Raw genomic sequence first — 21,175 nt, 5'->3', positions numbered from 1 at the left:
AATGTCAAAAGTGGATATTTCTAGGGGATGTGATTATAAACATTTTGTTTTCCAAATAATCCACATGGTGTTTATAACTTTACTAGAGGCCTAGTGCATGAAATTCGTGCATGGGTAGGGTCCCTAGGCCTGGCCGGCAATCAGGGCTGATCAGGTTCCCCGCCTCCCCGCCTCCTCCTTCCCTGTTCCCTTAGTGACCCCCCCCCCCCCCCCCCCGCCAAGCTGGTCGCCCACAATGTTCCGTGCTGCCCCCTGGTGGTCAGCACACATCATAGCGAGCGAGCGAAAACTCTGTCTCCTGGTCAAACTCCCAAGGGGGCACTTTGCATATTAACTATATATATATATATATATATATATATATATATATATAGAGAGAGAGAGAGAGAGAGAGAGAGAGAGAGAGAGAATGAGGAAAAAAATACTACACGCAGAAGTAATCCATACCACCTATAGTCCTTTTATACGTAACTTCACATTTCCTTCCAAATGAGCAGTGACAGGAAAAATAAAGCATGCAAAACAGTCGTTTTCCACAGGGGGGCGATGTGGCCACACAGAGGACATCTGCCAGCATCTGGAGACATTTCTGGTTATTCTCCTGGCACCGAGCGGGCAGAGACCAAGGAAAAGCCTCCAGACAGAGAGTTCTTCAGCTCAGTGTCCAGGGTGCTGAGAGAGAAAACCCCGCTGTATAGTCAGTCACACACACGATCCAAATCTAGATCCTATCTCCCCATCTGGACAACCCTGGGCCTCAACTTTCCCTCGTAAAAGGGAACCATCCCATAGCATTTCTGAGGACAAAATAACCATGTATATAGTGCCTGGCACATAGTATTTACAAAATAAATATCAGTTCCCTTCCCCTAGAGCCACATTTAAAGAAAGAACACTACTATTCTTTCTTGAGGGGAGGGGGGGATAGATATTATAAAACAGTGCCTTCTAATCTTTTAATTACATCTTAATTACTCACTTCAAATATAATCTTGGAGTCAAGTAAGCTTTGATGTGCTGCCCCAGGTTCTAGAACTTTAATATTCAGGTTGATAGGATGAAAAATGAATCGGGGTCTACAAGAGTGACAGCCCAGCCCTCGGGAAGGCAAATGCTCTGAGTACTGGGCTAACAGAGGTGATCTGTCCTGCCCACCTGGGTCCACCCTGCGGTTGAAAGGCTGCGGGGGGGGGGGGGGGGGGGAGGGCGGGGGGAGGGGAAGCGGGGAGAGAGTGGGGGCAGGGAACCAGAGGACGTGAGCATAGGTGTCCTGCCTGCGTCGCTCACCAGCGGCCAAAGCCACACAGGATTGACTTGGCGCTCATCCATCCAGCTGGGTTTCCCACACTTTCCCCTCCACTGTTTATAAATCTGCTCACAGAAAATAATAACGATCTCGAGAGAGCAAAACTCTAGCCCCAGCCTGCCCTCATTCCCAACTGCTTCCACGTCAGAACAGTGGCCCCACGGGGAGTGGCGTCCCACCAGTGCCCTCGCAGCCCCTGTGCCTGAATTGGAGCGGCCCGTGCAGGAGAGGGGGACACACTGAGGCAGGGGCGGGAGGCAGGCTGCACGCAGAGGGCTGCACGCGGACTGGTCATGACACTCGGGTCACAGGCCTGGATCTCCGGAGCTGACCACTCTCTGTAGCAGCGGCATCTTGCCTGTCACGGCCCAGACCCACCGGCACCAAAACTGCCCATAAAGAACCAGAGGCGCTGACCAGGCTCCAGGGCGCTGGAGACAGACTTAGTTAAATGAGAACCTACGGCCGCCAACTCTCTTCACTGACAGTGCAATGCATGCTGACGGCCAGAGCCTCCCCGCCCCTCCTCCCTTCAGAGACGTTTCCAGGCAGTAGCACCTGCGTGGCTGCCGTAGTTTTGCACACTCCAGTGACCAAGGACGACTCAGAGTCTGGACAAAGTGAATAGTGCTCCCTCCCATCATCTGCTTAAGGATTAAAAAAAAGAAGAAGAAAAGAAAGAAAAAGACAGGAGAAAGACCCGCAGGTTCAGTTCAGGCGACGGGCGCCTTTGGTAGCTTTTGGCAAAGGAAAAGTCCCGGCAGGCCCACGGTGCCTGCTGCTGGGGAGGGAAACATGCCAGGGGCTGGTTGGCACAGGCTTGAGGGGTGCTGCACCAGCAGGAGGGCATCAGGAAGGCGCCCCGCCTCTGCAGGGCAGAAGGGCGTGTGGACTACCTGCCACCTCCGGGGGGGGTGGGGGGGGTGGGGGGGGGGGGTGGCCGAGGCGCCCTGGGCCTGCGGGGAGTGCCCGTGGGAAGGGCCATCGCCATGGGCGTCTGGAACCTGGAGAACCCCCACGCTGCCCTGTTCAGGCCAAATGCAGCACCAAGTTCGCTTCCCATTGTCCATGCGAGTGTAGTCTACAGAGCTGGGAGGCTGGTGTCCGACCCTCTGGGAACTCACAACCAGATGTGTGCAAATGAACCCCACGTCATGTCTGATGTTGTTAATGCTAGTGACTGAAGAAACACCCAGCCCCAGCCCCTGGGGTCCCAGCCGTGCTGGTGCCAAATGTGTGAGTTTATGGCTGACACAGGAAAGACTGTCCCGCGCACCCGGCGCCCACTGCCACCGCCGCCCCCAGCACATCCACATCCAGGCAGCCTGCGAGTCTGCAAGGAGAGAGGGGCGTTGTGGGCACTACAGCACAGGGACAGGCTGTGGGAGGCAGTCGCTTCCCTAGAGGCCCTGGGGCTCTAAGTTATACAGACCACATGCTCCTGTCCCCAGTTGGTTTTAGGTTCAGAAACTGGTGACATCCTTCAAATTCCCAGCTTCCTTGCTGCCACCGCCCCTCCCCATTACCACAATGCATGAACACATACTGGCTAAAAAGTATATCCCTTCCCACTTCTTCCTGCCTCACCGTGAGTTCCCCTGATCCACGCCCTACCCCTCCTCAAGGAATCCAGCTCAAGTTCAACTGACCTGGGATGTCTTTTCTGGGGCAATACCCTTGGCGCCGTCTGACCCACACCCTGGGTTCTCAGCTTCTGTCCCAGCATGCTCTAGGTGCGCATTTCAATATTTCTGGATCTCTCCCTCCCCTGGACCCCAGCCTCCTTAACAAGGGCTCTAGTCCCACAAGAGGAAACAGGCCCGTTTCTCCCTTTGCAGCTCTCTGGGCATCAGTCTGCATCAGCCCACTGAGCTGGCCCGCCTCCCTGGAGGCAGGCAGTGCGTGAATACAGGTCACCACTCCTGATCTCTCTGGGCAGTCATTCTGGATGCCCCACACCCACGCACCAAGGGAAGAGGCAGCCAGGGGATAGCAAAGCAAGGGGGCCACAGTCTCGTCCTGCTCCATCCTTGATGTTCTGTGAAACTACTTAATTCCTCTGCTCAGTTTGACCTTTAGTAACAGGTCAAACAAAGAAAATGCCTGGCTCTTACTGTTTTAAAAAGACCCTATGTAGATAAATGAAATGCAGGTTTGTTGGTCGTAAAATTCGTCAAGGTCACAGTTTCTGGCACATAGTAGGCACTAAGTAAATGAAAATGGAACTGTGCTGTATGCTGGAGGCTAAAGGCAACAGCTGTTAGCATATTAATGCAGAAAGACCAATTGGAAGGCCAATGGACTTGGATATTCAGCAGGGCTGAAAATCAGCATAATACTGCCCTGCTGTGGGCTCAATGGTTCAAGGCAATTTCCTAACCTGATAATCCTTATGCTGTTTACCAAACTTTACCTTTGATCTGCCTGTATGCATTGCTAATGGGCAAATGTGTATTCAAGTAAATAAATAGTGGACCAGGCCAGAAGTTGGTGTGTCTGTTCAAGAAAAGAGGCTCCACTTGGCTCCCAATGCCTTCTAAATTCATATTTCTTGTATAGCATTTTCATTTGTGAGTCAGCCCCTCCTTCAGATCCTACACCCCACCACAAAGCTCACGGCAGCTAGATGGTGTTTTGACAGGATGACTGGCTCCAGGGAAGTGTATTGATCTTAGCCTATGAGACACACCAGCCATGGACAGTCTGCTCTCAGGGCACCAGGAGCGGCCTTTACAGCCCTCTCACACCTGCTTGCCACTCACGTCTCTCTCCCATGTCTGTCTGCAGGTGTCGGCCAGTGCCCACTTCCCTCTCAGCGTGGCAGCGACTAGAATTCTAGACCTTAAAGATGCTTCTGTAACCTATTTCATGGCAAATCACGGTACTTAGGTAGCCACAAGGACAAGAAATAGAACAAGCACAGCTGAGTGTGTGAAAGTTGCCTTTTACCAGAACTTGCAGGAAGCATCCAGCCTCACATGCCTATTGGACAGATTTCCGAGGTCAGGCCGAGGAGGGCACGGGCACAGGGAACGTGGGACATGGCCACAGAATATGACAACCATCCAGCCATGAAGCCATTCACGCCTGGAAATACGTGTGGAAGAGGCAGTGACCACAGAATGCTGCTTTGCATTCATGCAACACTTTATTTTATTATCCTCACCGGAGGATAAGTTCCTACCGACTTGAGAGAGAGAGAGAGAGAGAGAGAAAGAGAGAGAAAGAGAGAACATCAGTTGGCTGTCTCCCATACTTGCCCGGACTGGTAATTGAATCCACAACCTTTTGGTGTATGGGACGACGCTCCAACAAACTGAGCCACCTGTCCAGGGCTTACATAACATTTTAGATTGCCCCAAACACTTTAAAATTTCAGGGTGGGCAAAAGTAGGCTTATAGTGGTTCATATGGAAAATCACACATAATAAATAATAATACAAGAATAAACTGTTTCCTGTACTCACTACTGTAAACCTACTTTTGCCCAACCTATACAGTATTTGGCCACCATAGTGACCCCGTGGGATGGACTGGACCACTCACCTCCATTTCCACATTGGGGACATGAACTTCATAGAGCCTAAGGGACTTGCTCAGCCCCCCGCCCCACAATTGGTGTGAGGCAGGACCAGGCTCCTCCTGCTTCTCCAGGGACCACCCCCCGACACACACCCCCACCCCCATCTGCCGCTCCAGTCACACGGCACGCCACGGGTAGAAGTGCACACTTGGTTTTCCTCGTGCTGCCAAGCTGGGGTCTGCCAAGCCCTCCTGCCGCCAGAGCACCAGGGACATGCACCAATTTGTTCCAAGGGGGCACTGTGTCCGAAAATGTGCTCCCTGAAGCTTCCCTTGTGTCCCTGAAACACCATCTGCCCAAATCCACACGTGGCTTACCACGACTGCCAGCACCATTGCAGCTGCTCAGCTAAATATCACAGCCACCCTAGATCAGTGATGGCGAACCTTTTGAGCTCGGCGTGTCAGCATTTTGAAAAGCCCTAACTTAACTCTGGTGCCGTGTCACATATAGAAATTTTTTGATATTTGCAACCATAGTAAAACAAAGACTTATATTTTTGATATTTATTTTATATATTTAAATGCCATTTAACAAAGAAAAATCAACCAAAAAAATGAGTTCGCCTGTCATAGGTTCACCATCATGGGCCTAGGGGGTACGAGACAGCTGGGGGAGAGACCTGACACAGCTGCTTGCCAACTAACTCCTAAAGCTCAGTGATGTGGGCAACTTTAAACCTAAACACACACACACACACACACACACACACACACTGTTACAAAGGTTCTATCAAATGAGACGGACCCAGGAAGGTATTTCTGCAAACCATAAAATCTTATCTAAAATGTAGCTGTCACTAGCCGACTTCCTACATGTGAGTGATCACCCATCAGTTATCTGTGGGAAATTGTTCACCATGGCTTCCCTGCTCACTCCACACGCTGCTTGTTGTCCCTCCCTTGCTCCGGTGCAGGTCTCAGGTGAGTGGAACAAGGTCCCCGCGTGAACCTACTCTGGGCTTCAGCAGGACAGCACATCTGGGAGGACCCACCAGAGCCTGTTTGCATCAGGAACTGGGAGGAGCTCACACTCAGAAGAGAGGAGTCTGCTGCTGAGCCTGAGGCAGGGAGAGCCAGGCCCTCCTGGGCACGGGAGGTGGGGGGGGGAAGGGAGGGACTGTGAGCTATTCAAGTGCTCTGGTTTTCTGTGTACCTCTCTGCCGTTATGAGACAGTCATGTGTTATTTAAGAGATGAACTGAAGACCTTACATCATTCAATTTTCACATAATTTAAAAACAACCCTGACTGAGGATGATAGTAATTTCTGCTTACCCACTAAAAGGCAATAAGCACTGTTGATAATTACTAACCAAGCCTCCTACATTGAAATTGTGACTCTTGACAATTGTTACTTTGTGGGGGTGCACATTACTTCACATTTGTGCACACAGTAAGACTGTACTAATATTTTATATTGTACTAGGGGCCCAGTGCACGAATTCGTGCACCTTGAAAGGAACTGTGGGCTGTGAGGCTGCGGTGGGCACAGGGGTGGATCTTGGCTCATCCTCCGCACCTCCCCCCCCCCCCCGGCCGCTCCCACTGTGGACCCCGGTCCCCTGTCTGCTGGCAGCCCTGTTCCTGCCACCGCTGCTGCCACTCACACGCGCTGATGGTGCTGGCCCTGCTTGCACCCACTGATGGTGCAGAGCAATTGGGGCTGTTGCCAGCAGTGGGTGCTAACAGAGCCAGCACTGTCAGAAGGTGCAAGTGGCAGCTGCTGCCCAGATCACCCCTCAGGAGCAGGGGGAGGTGGAGAAGCCCTCAGGGGTGATGGGGGCAGCAGCCACCGCTCGCACCTGCTGATGGTGCTGAGCGGGACCAGCATCAAGCACCGGGAGTGGGTGTGAGCAGCGGCTCTGGCGCTGGCAGTGGATGTGAGCGGGGCCAGTGCTGGCAGCAGGTGCAAGAGCAGGTTGGGACCGTGCCGGAAGCCAGTCCATCCTTGCTGCTTGACACAGTCGCTGCAGTAAAGAAACATCTGCACAGCATATGTTTCAAGGGACCTGGCGTATATAGCATACTGTTCTTAATATGTTTGCTCCCCTTAGCGCTGTGTGTTTTAACCAAGGTCACCTCTCCGAGAAAGGTTGTTTCCCCAGGTAGGGATTTTTCCCTGAAGTTAGGGAGGGGATGAGACTCCTTAACTAAGTGCCAGGCGGGTAGTTAATCACTTTAACTACAAACAATCTTGCTTAAGCTACATAATCTTTACTCCCTGGAATGGAGATAAGAAACGCCCTAACCTTTGGAATAGAAATTGACAGGATTAAAATCAACTGGTATAAATACAGATGTAACAAGACAATAAACAGCAGAACCTCTCTGGAGATCCAGACCAGAACTAGGCTGGAGATCCTGGCTAGGCTGCTGATCAACTGACCACCGTCTCCGTGTCCTTCCTTCTTCGCCGACTCCGTCTACGCCTTTGGGAACGACTGGACCTGCTGGGGTTGGACCCCGGCAGGACCGCAGTGCACAGAAGTAAAGAATTTTCAGTAACCACCATGTTCTGCACTCTGCCGCCTGCTGCCGACACCCGCCATGGTGGTCAGCGCACATCATAGCAGCTGGTTGTTCGGTTGTTCCGCTGTTCGGTGTATTTGCATATTAGCCTTTTATTATATAGGACTGTTGCAAAGTCACTTAAAATGTACACTAAGATTATTAAGATTATTTTCCATTTTTGTTCTTGGTTTATGCCTCACTAAACCATTTATTGCTAAGAAGTAAAAAGTAGACAAAGATGACACTGTAGATTTTTCAACTTGGATTACATTTTACAAGATATCTAGGAGTTATGTAATGTTATTTATAATATAATTAGCAAATAACTAATAGTTAGATTACATTCATAAAAAGTTAAAATCAGTTGTCTGAAATTTTAAAATATCTAAAAACATAGATAAGGTATATGATATGCATACAAAAGAACAGAGATTTGTGAGGCTGACTGCATTTCATTCATATTTTAATTCTGAGCAGGTGGCTTAAAAAAATATAGCCTTCCCTAACCGGTTTGGCTCAGTGGATAGAGCGTCGGCCTGCCGACTCAAGGGTCCCAGGTTCGATTCCAGTCAAAGGCATGTACCTTGGTTGCGGGCACATCCCCAGTAGGGAGTGTGCAGGAGGCAGCTGATCAATGTTTCTCTCTCATCGATGTTTCTAACTCTCTATCCCTCTCCCTTCCTCTCTGTAAAAAATCAATAAAATATATTTAAAATAGTTTAAAAAATAAGAATATAGCCTGTCTCCAGGCCAGTGTGGCTCAGTGGTTGAGCACTGACCTATGAACCAGGAAGTCATGGTTCAATTCCCCGTCAGGGCACATGCCCAGGTTTTTTGGGCTTCATCCCAAGTGGGGGGTGTGCAGGAGGCAGCTGATTAATGATTCTCTCTTGTCACTGATGTTTATATATCTCTCTCTCCCTCTCCCTTCCTCTCTGAAATCAATAAAAATATATTTAAAAATATATATATAGTGTGTCCGCAAATACTAAGGCAAAAACCTCTGAATCTGACTGCATCTGGACACATCTCTCTGCCTCTCCTTCGTTGTCAGTGTTGGAAAACGCCAGGCCTGTGCTCGGGGCTGATCCCCTCGCACCTCCTCAGGAACTTCTTCCACTTTCTCAACTGCTCCTCATCCCACATCTCCAACTCTCCCTCCCCACTGGTTCTTGCCAATGAGCACTCAGTCAACTTTAACTCTCTAAGGCAAAACCTAAACAAAACCTTCTTCATCTCTACATCATCCTCTCCTCCTCTCCTCCCCCCCCACCCCCTGACCCCCACCCTAGCCTCCTGAAACTATTATTATCTTCTCCTCCTGACCCGGAGGCTCAGGTAACAGCTTTTACATCTTGTTTTCTCTGTCTGCTCCGTGTGACCTCTGCCCCACCGCCCCACAGGGCTTTCAGTTCCATCCACGCCCCCAGGACCTTCCGTGTGGCCACACCCAGTGAGCACGTCACCCCCAGTGGTTCTTATTTCACCTGACCTCTCTGCTGATTTGGACAGCGGTGACCACTGCCCCCTCCTGAAACTCTTTCCTTGTTTTCTTTGCCCTTCACCTCTCTGGTTCGCATTTATCCCCAGTCTTTCTTTCCAGATTCTTCTACCTGGTCCCATGCCCGAGTCTTCCAGGCCTTTTTCTTGGGTGCTCTGCTCCCCTTCCTGGTACTCAGCAGGGTCACCTGTAGCCTCAGCCACCACCAGCCTGGGGATGACTCCCAAACCTCTCCCTCCTCCCAGGATCGCCCCTGTATCTGTACATCTCAGTGCTCTCTGGATCCCCACACCTGGGCGCCCTGGTACCTTAAACACAACACAAAACAAGTCATCATTTCATCCCCCTATTCTGCCTCCTCCCAGAAAAACAACCCAGACCTCCTGCTATCCCTTTCCAATTTCTTATCACCATCTGTGCAACTTCCCAAGAAAGAAAACTGGAAATCATCCAGGGACTTTGCTTTAAGGATTTGAGTTCAGGATGGGCTCAACAGAACCCCAAAGGGCATGGGCAAACCGGAGGCCCTGGCCCACGCAAAGAGAGCTCTTAAAGCCACTGCTCTCATTGGTTCCTCGGGAAGGGAACAGCCCAGACACAGATTTTAGTCCGGATACCTGGGGCAAGAGTCAGCCCCACTCCTTCCTCCAACTGCAGGGAAAGGCCAGCCAGAAACAAGTTGCAATCTCTCCACCTTCCGACCTTCAAAAGGGAAGCCCTGTTGCCCCCCTGTGGCAAACTGGAGGCACTGCAGCTCCTTTACCAAGGCCAAAGATTGGCTAAGTAGAGACTTCTTACTATCCACCCCTTCAAATAGGTTTTATCTTACAAAGGACTCTTTCTCCACTTGTATTTATTAAGGAAATAATCTCAGTTCTCCTTGTTTTGAAATAAAATAATTGAGTCCCAAAAGTCAGTGTTATGAAAAAAGAATTTTGGTATTTTTATGTTTGGCAATACAGTGTTCCCTCAGTCTCCATGGGGGATTGGTTCCAGGACTCCCGTGGATGCTCAAACTCGGTGGATGCTCAAGTCCCTTATATAAATGTAGTACTTGCATGTAACCAGCACGCATCCTCCCATATACTTCTAACCACCTCTAGATTACTTATAATACCTAATACAATGTAAATGCTATACAAATAGTTGTTCTGTATTGTTTAGGGCAAGCATGTCAAACTTGCAGCACACGGGCTGCATGCTTCATTTATTTGGCCCGTGTTAGCCTTTGAGTTTGACATGCTTGGTTTGGGGAATAATGACAAGAAAAAGGTCTGTCCATGTTCAGTGCAGACACAACCTTCATAGGCCTAACTACATAGTACACATTGGAAACAACGTAACAGTTTTGAGAAAATAATTTTTTAATCCATTGGGTTGGTTGAATCTGTGGATGTGGAACCCATGGATACAGAGAACTGACTGTATAGATTTAAAATTATTTGAAACCATCAAATGTCAATATTCCTAAATTTCTGTCTTAGTGGTTCAATGTCTGGTGTTACCGCAGAGCTAGATCTCAGGGCCTAGATTGGTGATGAAATGAGCCAGTGGCACACAAAAGAACTGCTTTTACCCGAGGCTGTTAATACTCTGAAGACAAGCACATTTCAGACTGGATTCATCAAAGACCAACCTCGGCAGAGCCAGCTCTGCCTCCCAAGAGTCTCTATCCCATAGCCACTGCTCTCTGAATCAATCCCTGGGGCCCCAGTGGCTTTACTCGTTTCTGGGGATAATAATACAACCACCAGTAGCTGTGCCATAGGGACCAATGAGCAGCTACAGGGAAGAGGCGCTGCTGCAGTACAGGGTGCACTGAAGCACATGTGAACTGTATGGCTAAGCGGAGGAGTCATCAAACCAGTGTCAGGGGAAAGACTGAAAACGTACTGCCCGGCCAGTGTGGCTCAGCTCAGCGTTGACCTATGAACCAGGAGGTCCAGATTGGTTTCTGGGTCAGGGCACATGCACAGGTTGCAGGCTTGATCCCCAGTGGAGGGCATGCAGGAGGCTGCTGACCGATGATTCTCTCTCATCATAGATGTTTCTCTCTCTCTCCCTCTCCCTCTCCCTTCCTCTCTGAAATCAATAAAAATATATTTTTTTAAAAATGATTAAACATGTACTGTTTGTTGATAACCTCCAAAGTGAGAGGTGGCGGGCCCACAATTCAGTTACTACTAACAGCACCCACTTATTGCTGTGAGAGAGTGGGCTGGAAGCCCCACTTTATAGATGAAAAGGTAAAGCTCAGGAAAGTTGCCAAGATCACCCAAAGCTAGCAAATAGTACGGCCAAGACTCAACCCCAAATCTCTTTGCTCTTAAAGCACAATTTTTTTTCCTCTATAAAACACCACGCTGCTCCCTGTTTGTCTTTGTGTTTTTGCTTTACATTTAAAAAAAATGCTCCTTACCAAGTCATGTGTAAGGTGCCTATGGAGAAATAAAAGATAACCCCTAGTCCTCTCTGGAATTTTTTGGTAAATGCTTCCTCCTCAGAACACCTTAGAGCAGCAGTTCTCAACCTGTGGGTCGCGACCCCTTTGGGGGTCAAACCACCCTTTCACAGGGGTCGCCTAAGACCATCGGAAAACACATATATAATTACATATTGTTTTTGTGATGAATCACTATGCTTTAATTATGTTCAATTTGTAACAATGAAATTGGGGGTCACCACAACATGAGGAACTGTATTAAAGGGTCGCGGCATTAGGAAGGTTGAGAACCACTGCCTTAGAGCAAGCAAGTAACAACCAGGAGGCTGGCTACCGGGTGGCAGGAATCCTGTGATATACTTTGGGCCTAGATGGCCCCCTGCTGGTTTAGTCCCAGAATTGCAAATAGTCCTTCCTGTTTCTCAATCGGCAGCTGTATGAAGGGCACAAAGGCTGCACCATGGTGATGGGTCACAAAGCAAGCAAATATCACGGAGCTCTTGGCAAAACTTTCTAGGTAGTTTTTTTTTTAAAAAAAGAAAAAGAATAGAAATGGAATATTTTCCTTGAACTAAAAGGAAAAATGTCTCAACAGATCCAGATGTCAAATAGTATTTACATACTTATTGCCTCTAGATATATTTATTTTCCCCTGATATCATATATTCAGTCTTACTGAGCACTGCAGGGATTCCAAATGAGTCACCCCATGATATGCCTCTGTGGTTTGCAGATTATCTTGAGCTAATGGCAACAGAGACTGTAGGCTCAAGAGAAACTTCTGCCCAGCCCCCTGAAATCACATAGAAGAATTTGAATTAGGGGCCTTGCCCATAAGATATGATCAGAGATAACCTTTTTTTGCCCATCTATATGGCACAGCAAACTACTAGTTACCGAACTTCTGTCTTTACCCTCCTGCCATGACGCTCTGAAGCCCTGAGGCACCTTGCCTCACCTTAGCTCAGGATGTCATATACACCGCATTTTCCCTTTCTGTCTTTGAATTGCTCATGTAGTGGGCTTCCCCTGAATTTCCTCAGTTTGCCCCTTTCCACTCCCTCAGGCCAAAATCCTGGTGTCACCCCAAGTCCTCTCTTTCTTTCAGTTCCTACCTGCAACCCACCAGCAAATCCTGTTGTCTTAACTTCAAAATATACCCAGAAAGGGACGTGCCTCACCATGTTGCTAGCTATTAGGCCAGTACATCCCTCACCTGGATCTTCCAATAGCCTCCTGACTCACGGCCCGACCCCAGGCCTCCTCCCTACAGGGATATTTTCAGTACAGCCGTCAGAGCGATCCTTTCTAAAGGCCCATCCCACATAGGGCTGTGAGGCCCTATGTGATCTGTCCCACATACTGGCCTCCTGGCTGCCCTCCTGCACGACCAAGTCTCCCCTCCTTGTCTCCCCTGAGTTCCGGGCTCCAGCCACTCCGGCTTCCGGCCTCCGGCCTCCGGGCTCCCATCTTGCAGCGTCTGCACATGCAGCTTCCTCTGCCTGGAGTGCCTCCTTCCATATCTCACACAGCTCACTCCCAACTCCCCGATTTTTGCTCACCTTCCCAGTGAGGAGTCCCTCGCCCCTATTTTAAGTCATCTCCTCTACCCCCTCCTCTGCTTTATATTTTTATCGCACTTATAACCATTTGATTTATTCTATATTTTACTTATTTGCTTATTTAAGGGCTATGTCCTCTGCCCAGCCAAATCTCTGAGGTTCGTGTTTATTTCCTCCGTACCGAAAAGCATGCCTGGCGTCAAGAAATACTCCTTGGGGTGTGGGGTGTGGGATGGAGGGGGTCATTGGGAGAAAAGGGGACATCTGTAATACTTTCAACAATAAAGATAAATAAAACTCAATAAATAACTGGTTTTAAAAAAGAAGAGATACTTGACAAAGGAGTGTGGGAACAGTGGGCTACAATGCTCTAGGAGAGAACTGGGAGGGGAGGCAGCACAGGCAGTATGTGTCAAAAGGTTCCTGTGAAGGGGAGCAGGCAATGTTGCAGTACCCGGAAGGGACATGGATTAGGGAGGAAATATTTTTTTCATGGGATATATGACCTCGGTGACTAATGGCAATTTATACTGATACTATTTGCTATACTAAAAGGTTTGTTTATAATACTACATTTGAGGGATAATATGCATCAATAATGAGATTAATCTAAGGATCATACAATGAATTAATCAGAATAGACAAAATAAGAGGAAACTGTCTTCTATGTGCTATGGACTAGACCAGTGATGGCGAACCTTTTGAGCTCGGCGTGTCAGCATTTTGAAAAACCCTAACTTAACTCTGGTGCTGTGTCACATATAGAAATTTTTTGATATTTGCAACCATAGTAAAACAAAGACTTATATTTTTGATATTTATTTTATATATTTAAATTCCATTTAACAAAGAAAAATCAACCAAAAAAGTGAGTTCGAGTGTCACCTCTGACACGCATGTCATATGTTTGCCATCACTGGACTACACAATGAACAGTCCTGTCTGCAAGGAACTCAAGATCCAGTAATTGTCATCTAAAGTGAGGATGATTCATTTAGAAATGATTTCCCAGTATGGAGTCATGGATGCTAAAACTTTACTTTTGCTTTCCCAAGTCCTACCCCCAAGCTAAATGAAAGCTCAGAGAAGTTAAATAATTTGCTTAAGCTCACATCACTAATAAACATTTATTTATTATTATTTTTAAAATATATTTTTATTGATTTTAGAGAAGAAGGGAGAGAGCAATAGAAACATCAATGATGAGAGAAAATCATTGATCAGCTGCCTCCTGCATATCCCCCACTGGGGATCGAGCCCGCAACCCAGGCATGTGCCCTTGACTGGAATCGAACCTGGGACCCTTCAGTCCGCAGGCCGATGCTCAATCCACTGAGCCAAACCAGCCAGGGCACTAATAAACATTTAAATCTAGGTATCCTTGGTAATAGTCTATGTTAAATGTTTGTTAAAATTCACACCATAATACATGCATTATGTATATGGTTCTATTAAAATTAGAAAAAGATACTTTTCTAACTTGCTCCTTTACAATAAAATCCTAAAATAGATGTTGGAAGGGATATGAAAGACACTCCATGTATCTGTCAGAAGCCTGGGAATTAGCCTGAGTGAATGTCTGAACAGAAACATGGCAAATAAATAGAAGAGTTGAAACAGTACTACACTCATTTGAATAAGTATTAGATACCCAATGAATTAATGGCAAGGCTCAGGGCTGTGAAACATCCAGGCTTTTTATTTCATTTCCTTTTTTCCTCTAAAGTCTTTGAAGTATTTTCTCTGTTAAGCTTTCACACAAGCTGTAATAGGCAGAATTCTGAAATGACTCCCAAGATGCCCACCCACTGGTGTACCTGCTTGCAGAATCCTCTGCCTTTGATTGTGTGTGTGTGTGTGGGGGGGGGGGGGGGGGAGCAGGGGGTGGGGAGGGTGGCTGTGAATAAAATGGGATATCAATTCCTAGTTAAATGACAAAGGTGATGATGGGGGAAAAGAGGACATATGTAATAGCTTCAACAATAAAGATTTTTTTAAATGACCAAGGGGATGTTAGTCACTCCCATAATTAAATTATGTTATAATTAGACTAAAGGCATAGTCTCCCTCTGCTTGAGGAAGTAAGCCGCCACATTGCGAGAGGGTCACCATGCAGCTTACAACTTGAGGGTGGCCTCTTGGAATGGATAGGGACCCCAGCCAACAGTCAGCAAGAAAAAGGGGGCCTCCGTCCCACAACAGCAGGAAACTGAATTCTGCCAACAATCTACAGAGCTTGGAAGGGGACATGAGCTCCAGTGAAGACTGCAGCTCTGGTCAATACCTTCACTTCGGGGGGTAGGGGAGGCCAGGGGATTGTCAAGGGCGGGGGGGGGGGGGGGGGAAGGACACATATGTAATACCCTTTGTAATACTTTAAGCAATAAAAAAAAAATAGAATAAAATAAAATAAAAATAAAGTTGAAAAAAAAAATACCTTCACTTCAACCTCTAAAACTCTGAACAGAGGCAGCCCAGCAAACCCATGTCTCACTCCTGAGCAGTGGGAACCACAAGACAATAAATGGCTATTGTGTTCAGGTGGTAATTTGGAGCAGTAACAGAATACCAAAACACCAGCTAATATTCATCCCTTGCACAGATGCTGTTCGGGGGAACCTAATATGGCTATGACCTCACATTACCCCAAGGTTAATAATAGAAACAGAATGATTAATTTTGAATTGTCCTAATCCATGTTCTTTGAAATCTCCATGCCTTTTCACTTGCCATTCCTGGATGAACTCCTACTCAAGCTTCAAAACCCAGGCCAAATGTTGCTTCTTCAAAGAAGCATTTCCTTACAGACAACCCAATCCACTTCCAAGCAGAATAAACTACTATTCTCTGCTTCCACGGCAGCAGCTTATCTGTTCATCTACAAAACACGTGCCGTGATGTATCGTGACAACCTATCCTCCTCCCAGCCCCCAAAAGTGAATCTTTAGGGCAGAACTGCCCTGGTCTCCTGCCCAGTGCCTGGCATATAGTGGCTGCTAAATAGCTGGCTATCCAGGGAAGAAAATGAGGCTCAAGATTCACACAGGCTTTTGATGCCAAGGAGCCGCTGTTTTTCCATATCAATGATCAGGCCTCAGGTATTAATAGAAACTCAGAAAGCCTTCTCCATGACAACGGCTGGGTGACTAACCTAGCACTTACTGCACTGAAAGGGCACATATTTACTGTCTCCAAAGAGCTGGTCTGAAAGGGATAGGGGTGCTCGAAGGGACAGATGGCATGAAGCCCTTTATGATTCAAGCCCTTCGCTAGGTTGCTATGCTTATTGATTCACATCATCCATGTCAATCCATTCCACAATTTAAATGTCAGCCTAAATAGACAAGAACTCCACAGAGTTAGTTTTACTCAATGGCTTCAAACTATGGGTAACAAGCCAGAAACGAGAATTGTATGTCAACAATATCCACAGCATTCACAGGACCTCATGGTAGAAAGCATTTTTAGGAAATTCAAAATTCAGGTAAAATTATGTATCATAATCCACAGGGAGTAGCACTTGCTGGGTGTGTGTTCTGAGAAAACTCAGGGAAATAATTTGCATTTTTCCTTAGGACCCACTCCCTGCAGTTAACCTACTGCAGTACCCAGGCTACTGCGTTAGGGCTCCAGCTCAGCAGAGAAAGAGATCATTCTGATCCGGGGAGGACACAAAGCAAGGCATGGAAATAAGGGGCCTCTCCTGAGAGCTAGATTCCGATTTCCTCTGTAAATAAGTCATTACACAACAAAGTGCTGCTTTTTAATAAAAGCATTACAACCACATTGCCAGACAGAAAATTTCTGGGATGAAATGGTCTTGCCACATTAAAACAAGTTAATTAACATTTTTTTATAGTTTTAAATATTTTTGAACAGTTTCTGCCATAAACGCTTAACGTCAGTGCCTCTTTTGGGCTTATATGACGTCATCCCTAAGAACCAAATCGGAGCCTGCAGGTCCTACACTTTGAAGGTCTTTTATAAGCAGCCAGCTGGGAACACAACTTCCCAGAGATCAGTATGGGCGAAGACCTGGGCTGGGTGCCAGTCTTTCTGTAGAGCTGACACAGGACCTATATTCTCCTGTGGATGTGTATACTGTGTAGGGTAAGAAGAAAGGGAAAATGGAGAGAGGAAGCAGAGTTTCCTCATATATACTCATGGCAACTGCAAAGTGGGGAGCACAGTACATACCTTCGATGCTCTGTGGGCCCACGAGATTCATGGCCTGGTGAGCTGGATACTCCACCCGTGGCCTGGCGATGCCCAGCTGCTCCATAACGCCATGGAGCAGCCTCTGCATGTCTGTTTCTGAGACCCGGTCGGGGGTCCTCGGGCTATAGGCAGATGTTGAAGTCCACCCAAATGTCAACCAAAACATCAGGCCAGATAGCATGGTGGAGACCATCCTGGAGACCATTTTTAACCTGCAGAAATCAGATCAAATTGCATCCATCGGCCAACTGGCAACTGTGGTGATGCTATCATGTGAAGTACTAATTTGAGGACCACCTAGAGAGGGGAAATTCTAGGAGTTTGCTTTTGCCTTAAATGTCCACTCCAGCTGGGACATCTGCTGTGGGAAGGTGTTAAACAAACAAAACAGCTCGAGGAGCCAGTTCCTTCTGACAAGCCTTCTTGGGAAGGTCAGCCAGGAACGGCAGTTCTCCTCCTTGCAGCTCCCTGCAAGCTGTGCAGCACCCCCAAACCCTACCACCCTCTTCCTCTTACTAAAACAAACAACAAAATTTAACTTGTTTCAATTTTGAGAAAGGGAGAGGGACATCTTGAGCCTGGGGGAGGGCGGAGTCTCAGAAAGGAGTTAGGAAGACACGGATGGTAAAGTAATACTTTAAGCAATAAAACAATTAAAAAAATAAAATAAAATTTAGCTTCCACATTAAAAAAATAAAAATAAAAAGAATCACAAGAAGGCTAGAGTGGTGGAAGGAGCACTTTAGCTTAGCAGACATCTAATGCATTTGAGATCCTGAGAGGGAATGAAACACACACACCGCTCAGGTCTGCCCTGCGATCTGGAGGGGGAGATGAGGCAAGCTTGCTCTGTCACATGCAAAATCGGGTGATTTGGGGCAAAATCCTCAGTTTTCTTCTCTGCAAAAAGGGGGATGGAGAAGCATCTGGCTTGTAGGATTGTTGTGAGCAGAAGTGTGGGAACACCTGTAAGGAGGACTGGAGCCATGCCAGGCACAGAACCCCGACATTGCTTTATGTTGGCAATATTACCTCATGGTTCTGGGCTTAGAATCTAGGCAAGTGAGTGATGCGAGGGAAGACAGACAGGCGAGGGGGAGAAAACTAATCTGGGGAGTCGCTGTCCTAAATGCTGGCGCCAGTAGAGCCTGAGGCCCACAGAACAAGGGGACAGACATTCACGCAGCTTCCCTCTGCAGCTGCTGATCTACGCTCCCGCAGGGGCCACGCAACCCCTTTCTTTTTACGTTCTCTATGCATTTCCCCCTGAAACGGAAACATTCACAACCCCTATCTTTTTCTGTATAGAAAAAGGCCTTTTCTACCCACCCCTGGATACAAAACCTGTTCCCCATCGAGCAAAACCTGCCATTCTGACAGAAAGGCCAGAGGCAGATGCCAGCTGCCAGCCATCTCCATCTTCCCTCCTCTGCACCGAATGCAGGATGCTTTGTTTCATGTACACGCCGACCAACACGGTTCTGATTTGACGAACTACACAATCCCCTCCTTTGGTACGCTTTCCCTCGTATTTGTAGCCGAACCTCCTAACCCCGCACCCACCCTTTGCCCCCAGCTTCCAGCTCACAGATTTCAGGACGCCCTTCCCGACTCCCCATCCCGAAGAACCCTCGGGTCTGTGCGGGGCCTCAGGCGGCCCAGCATCAGCGCAGGACTCACCGAGGGGCCAGAGGAGCCTGCAGCGAGTCTGGGCCTTGCTGGGGGTCGGGCAGCGCGGCGGTCTGAGTCTCTGGTGCGTCACACCTCCCTCCGCATCTTGGCTCCGCCCTGGCCCCGCCCGCAGCAGGTGGAGGCCGCCCAGCAAGGACTCCGCTGAATGCAGCCAGATGCTGGCACCTCCCACCTGGAGCCACACAGCGTTCAACCCGCGCATTCCACAAGCACATCTCCTAGCATCCTCTCTCCATAGACCCTTATGGAAGTTACCCAGCTTTTCTCACGCACTTATCTCAACAATGTGACAGGTCGCCACTGTGTACTTTGCCCCAATAGCACATCTTTAATTCTGCCACCTTCTGGCATTTTGTGTTTTTAAGCCTTTCAGCTGTAAGAGGAAAGGGGACAATAGTAGGAGAAATAAATGTGAAGGGTCCTAAGAACTTTTAATGATGGCAACGATAGGGTAGGGTTTATCTTCAGGGTGCTTTCAGGAGCTCTTTCACTGGGAACCAGGCTCTTAAATACAAAATGCTAGCAACTTCTGTTAAATTGAAAGGTAAAACTACACAATAAATATTGCAAATTTTTTTTCAAGACTGTGGATGACTAAAGTACCTGGGTTCTGAGAATAACTGAGGAGGAAGTTGACGGGTGTAGAATCCAGATCTCTTTACCCCCAGCTCAAATCCATGATCGCCTACAGCAATTTCATGCAATGCTGAGGGGGACAGGAAAATCATTCCTGAGACACATGGCCTTTTGGTTTGAAGCCAAGCCTCCTTCCTAGGCTTTTCTTCCTTGGATGCTCATTTCGTTTTTTTGTTTCAGGATATACTCAATCAATAGTACAAATATAGTTTATTAGTTCTAGGTTCAAAGGCCAAGCTGGGAGTTTATTATTCACCCATATTGAGGTTTTTTCTTTCAATTCTGAATTTTACTTTGACATTGTTGTTATCTTCATTTTGTGCTTGGAAAAATAGAGAAGTTATTACAATTTACTGCTTTTGTGATGAATGGAAATTTGACTGAAATACACTGAAATGTGTATGTTGCATAAAATCTGAAATTTTAAAAACAAAACATCTACCATCTATATCCTGGGCCTGACGATTATCAAACTCCTTTATTAAGCCCTGGCTGGTGTTGCTACGTGGTTAGAGCATCAGTTGGGTGTGTGCAGGAGGCAACCAATTGATGTGTCTCTTACATTGATGTTTCTCTCACCCTCTTTCCCTCTCTAAAAATCAATGGAAAAAATATCCTTGGGTGAGGATAAACTAAAAAAAAATCTTATATTAAATTCTTAGTGATTATAGGATGTTGCCAAGCAACCTAATTTAGTTCTATGTAACTGTAGTTTGCTGCTCATAATAATCAAATTAATATTAGATCTTTACTTGTAAGAAAGAACAATTAAAAATAATCTTTGAAGTTAATGCACATTGGTTCTCAGAACTAGTATTTGACTTTTAACTTTATCATTTGATCAAATATTCCATGACACTAGGAACATTATTTTGTGTGTGTGTGGGGGGGGGCGGGGGACAGGAGGGACAAAAAAAAATTAAATCAAGTCTAAAACTCATATTTCCTGACTCTTTTTCTCTAATTACCATACCTCCAAGCAATTCACTTTCAGCTAACATGGGCGTGACATGTGGGTAGGTTTTTTTTATTGTTTTTAAAACCTCTCATTATTGATTCATCTCTCAGAAAAACCACTAATTCAGATGATTTCTACAGTTAATTTCCTATGCCTTGTTACTAGTCATCCAGTGCAACAATTTCATCCCCATGAATATACTAGTAAAAGGACATGAACGCATTTTTAAGTTTAAAAATTTCTTTGAACCAGACAACATATATCTCAGAGTTTATGAATACTTTCTATCTCTACTACTAGGTAAATACCATAAACACTGAAATGCACAGCCAATTAACACTACAAACCTGTTTTGATGTCAGATAAACAGGATGTTTATATGTACAGATTTTTAGTCTTCAAATAAGTCAAATACTTACTAGTTCTGAGAAAGGGTTGATTCCTAGGTAATGAATACAGACAGGAAATAGCTTTGAAAGAAAAGAGATGTACTGCTATCAAGTAGAACTCGGTGAAGCAAACATCTGATGACTTTAACCCTTTTCGGTCCAACCTTGAAGCTGACTCGACAGACCAAGCGCTAGGAGCAGGTCCAACGTTGAGTAATAAGAACATTAAAAAGTTCAACATTCAATCCCGTCAATTAATTTGGACCAGACTGTTTGAATTCCAAAAATAACATTGGACCGCAAAGGGTTAAAGGCCTCATACATACACACACTGTGAGTCTGGTTGCTGAGTAGGTGTGCAATGCTGTCCTATTC

The 21,175-nt window shown here is 46.8% G+C and overlaps 1 protein-coding gene across 2 annotated transcripts in view; it reads right to left on the bottom strand.

Moving 5' to 3' along the window:
* Positions 1–19,058, bottom strand: part of LOC308516797 (neuroendocrine protein 7B2) — a 64,533-nt gene extending 45,475 nt beyond the window's left edge. The window contains exons 1-2 of one of the 2 annotated variants that reach the window (XM_081087919.1): positions 18,806–19,058; positions 17,105–17,337 (exon numbers count right to left, since the gene is read on the bottom strand). In XM_081087919.1, coding sequence (XP_080944045.1) covers positions 17,105–17,337; positions 18,806–19,032 — 460 coding nt within the window. In that variant the 5' untranslated portion in view covers positions 19,033–19,058. The remainder of the gene's footprint in view (positions 1–17,104; positions 17,338–18,805) is intronic. The other variant, XM_081087920.1, reaches the window with a different exon arrangement.
* Positions 19,059–21,175: the final 2,117 nt, after the last annotated feature.

This window comes from Myotis nattereri, assembly GCF_964212035.1.
Source record: "Myotis nattereri genome assembly, chromosome: 1".
Taxonomy (NCBI): Eukaryota; Metazoa; Chordata; class Mammalia; order Chiroptera; family Vespertilionidae; genus Myotis; species Myotis nattereri.
The sequence above is the reverse complement of the archived record's forward strand: the minus strand, read 5'-3'. Positions and strand labels throughout refer to the sequence as shown.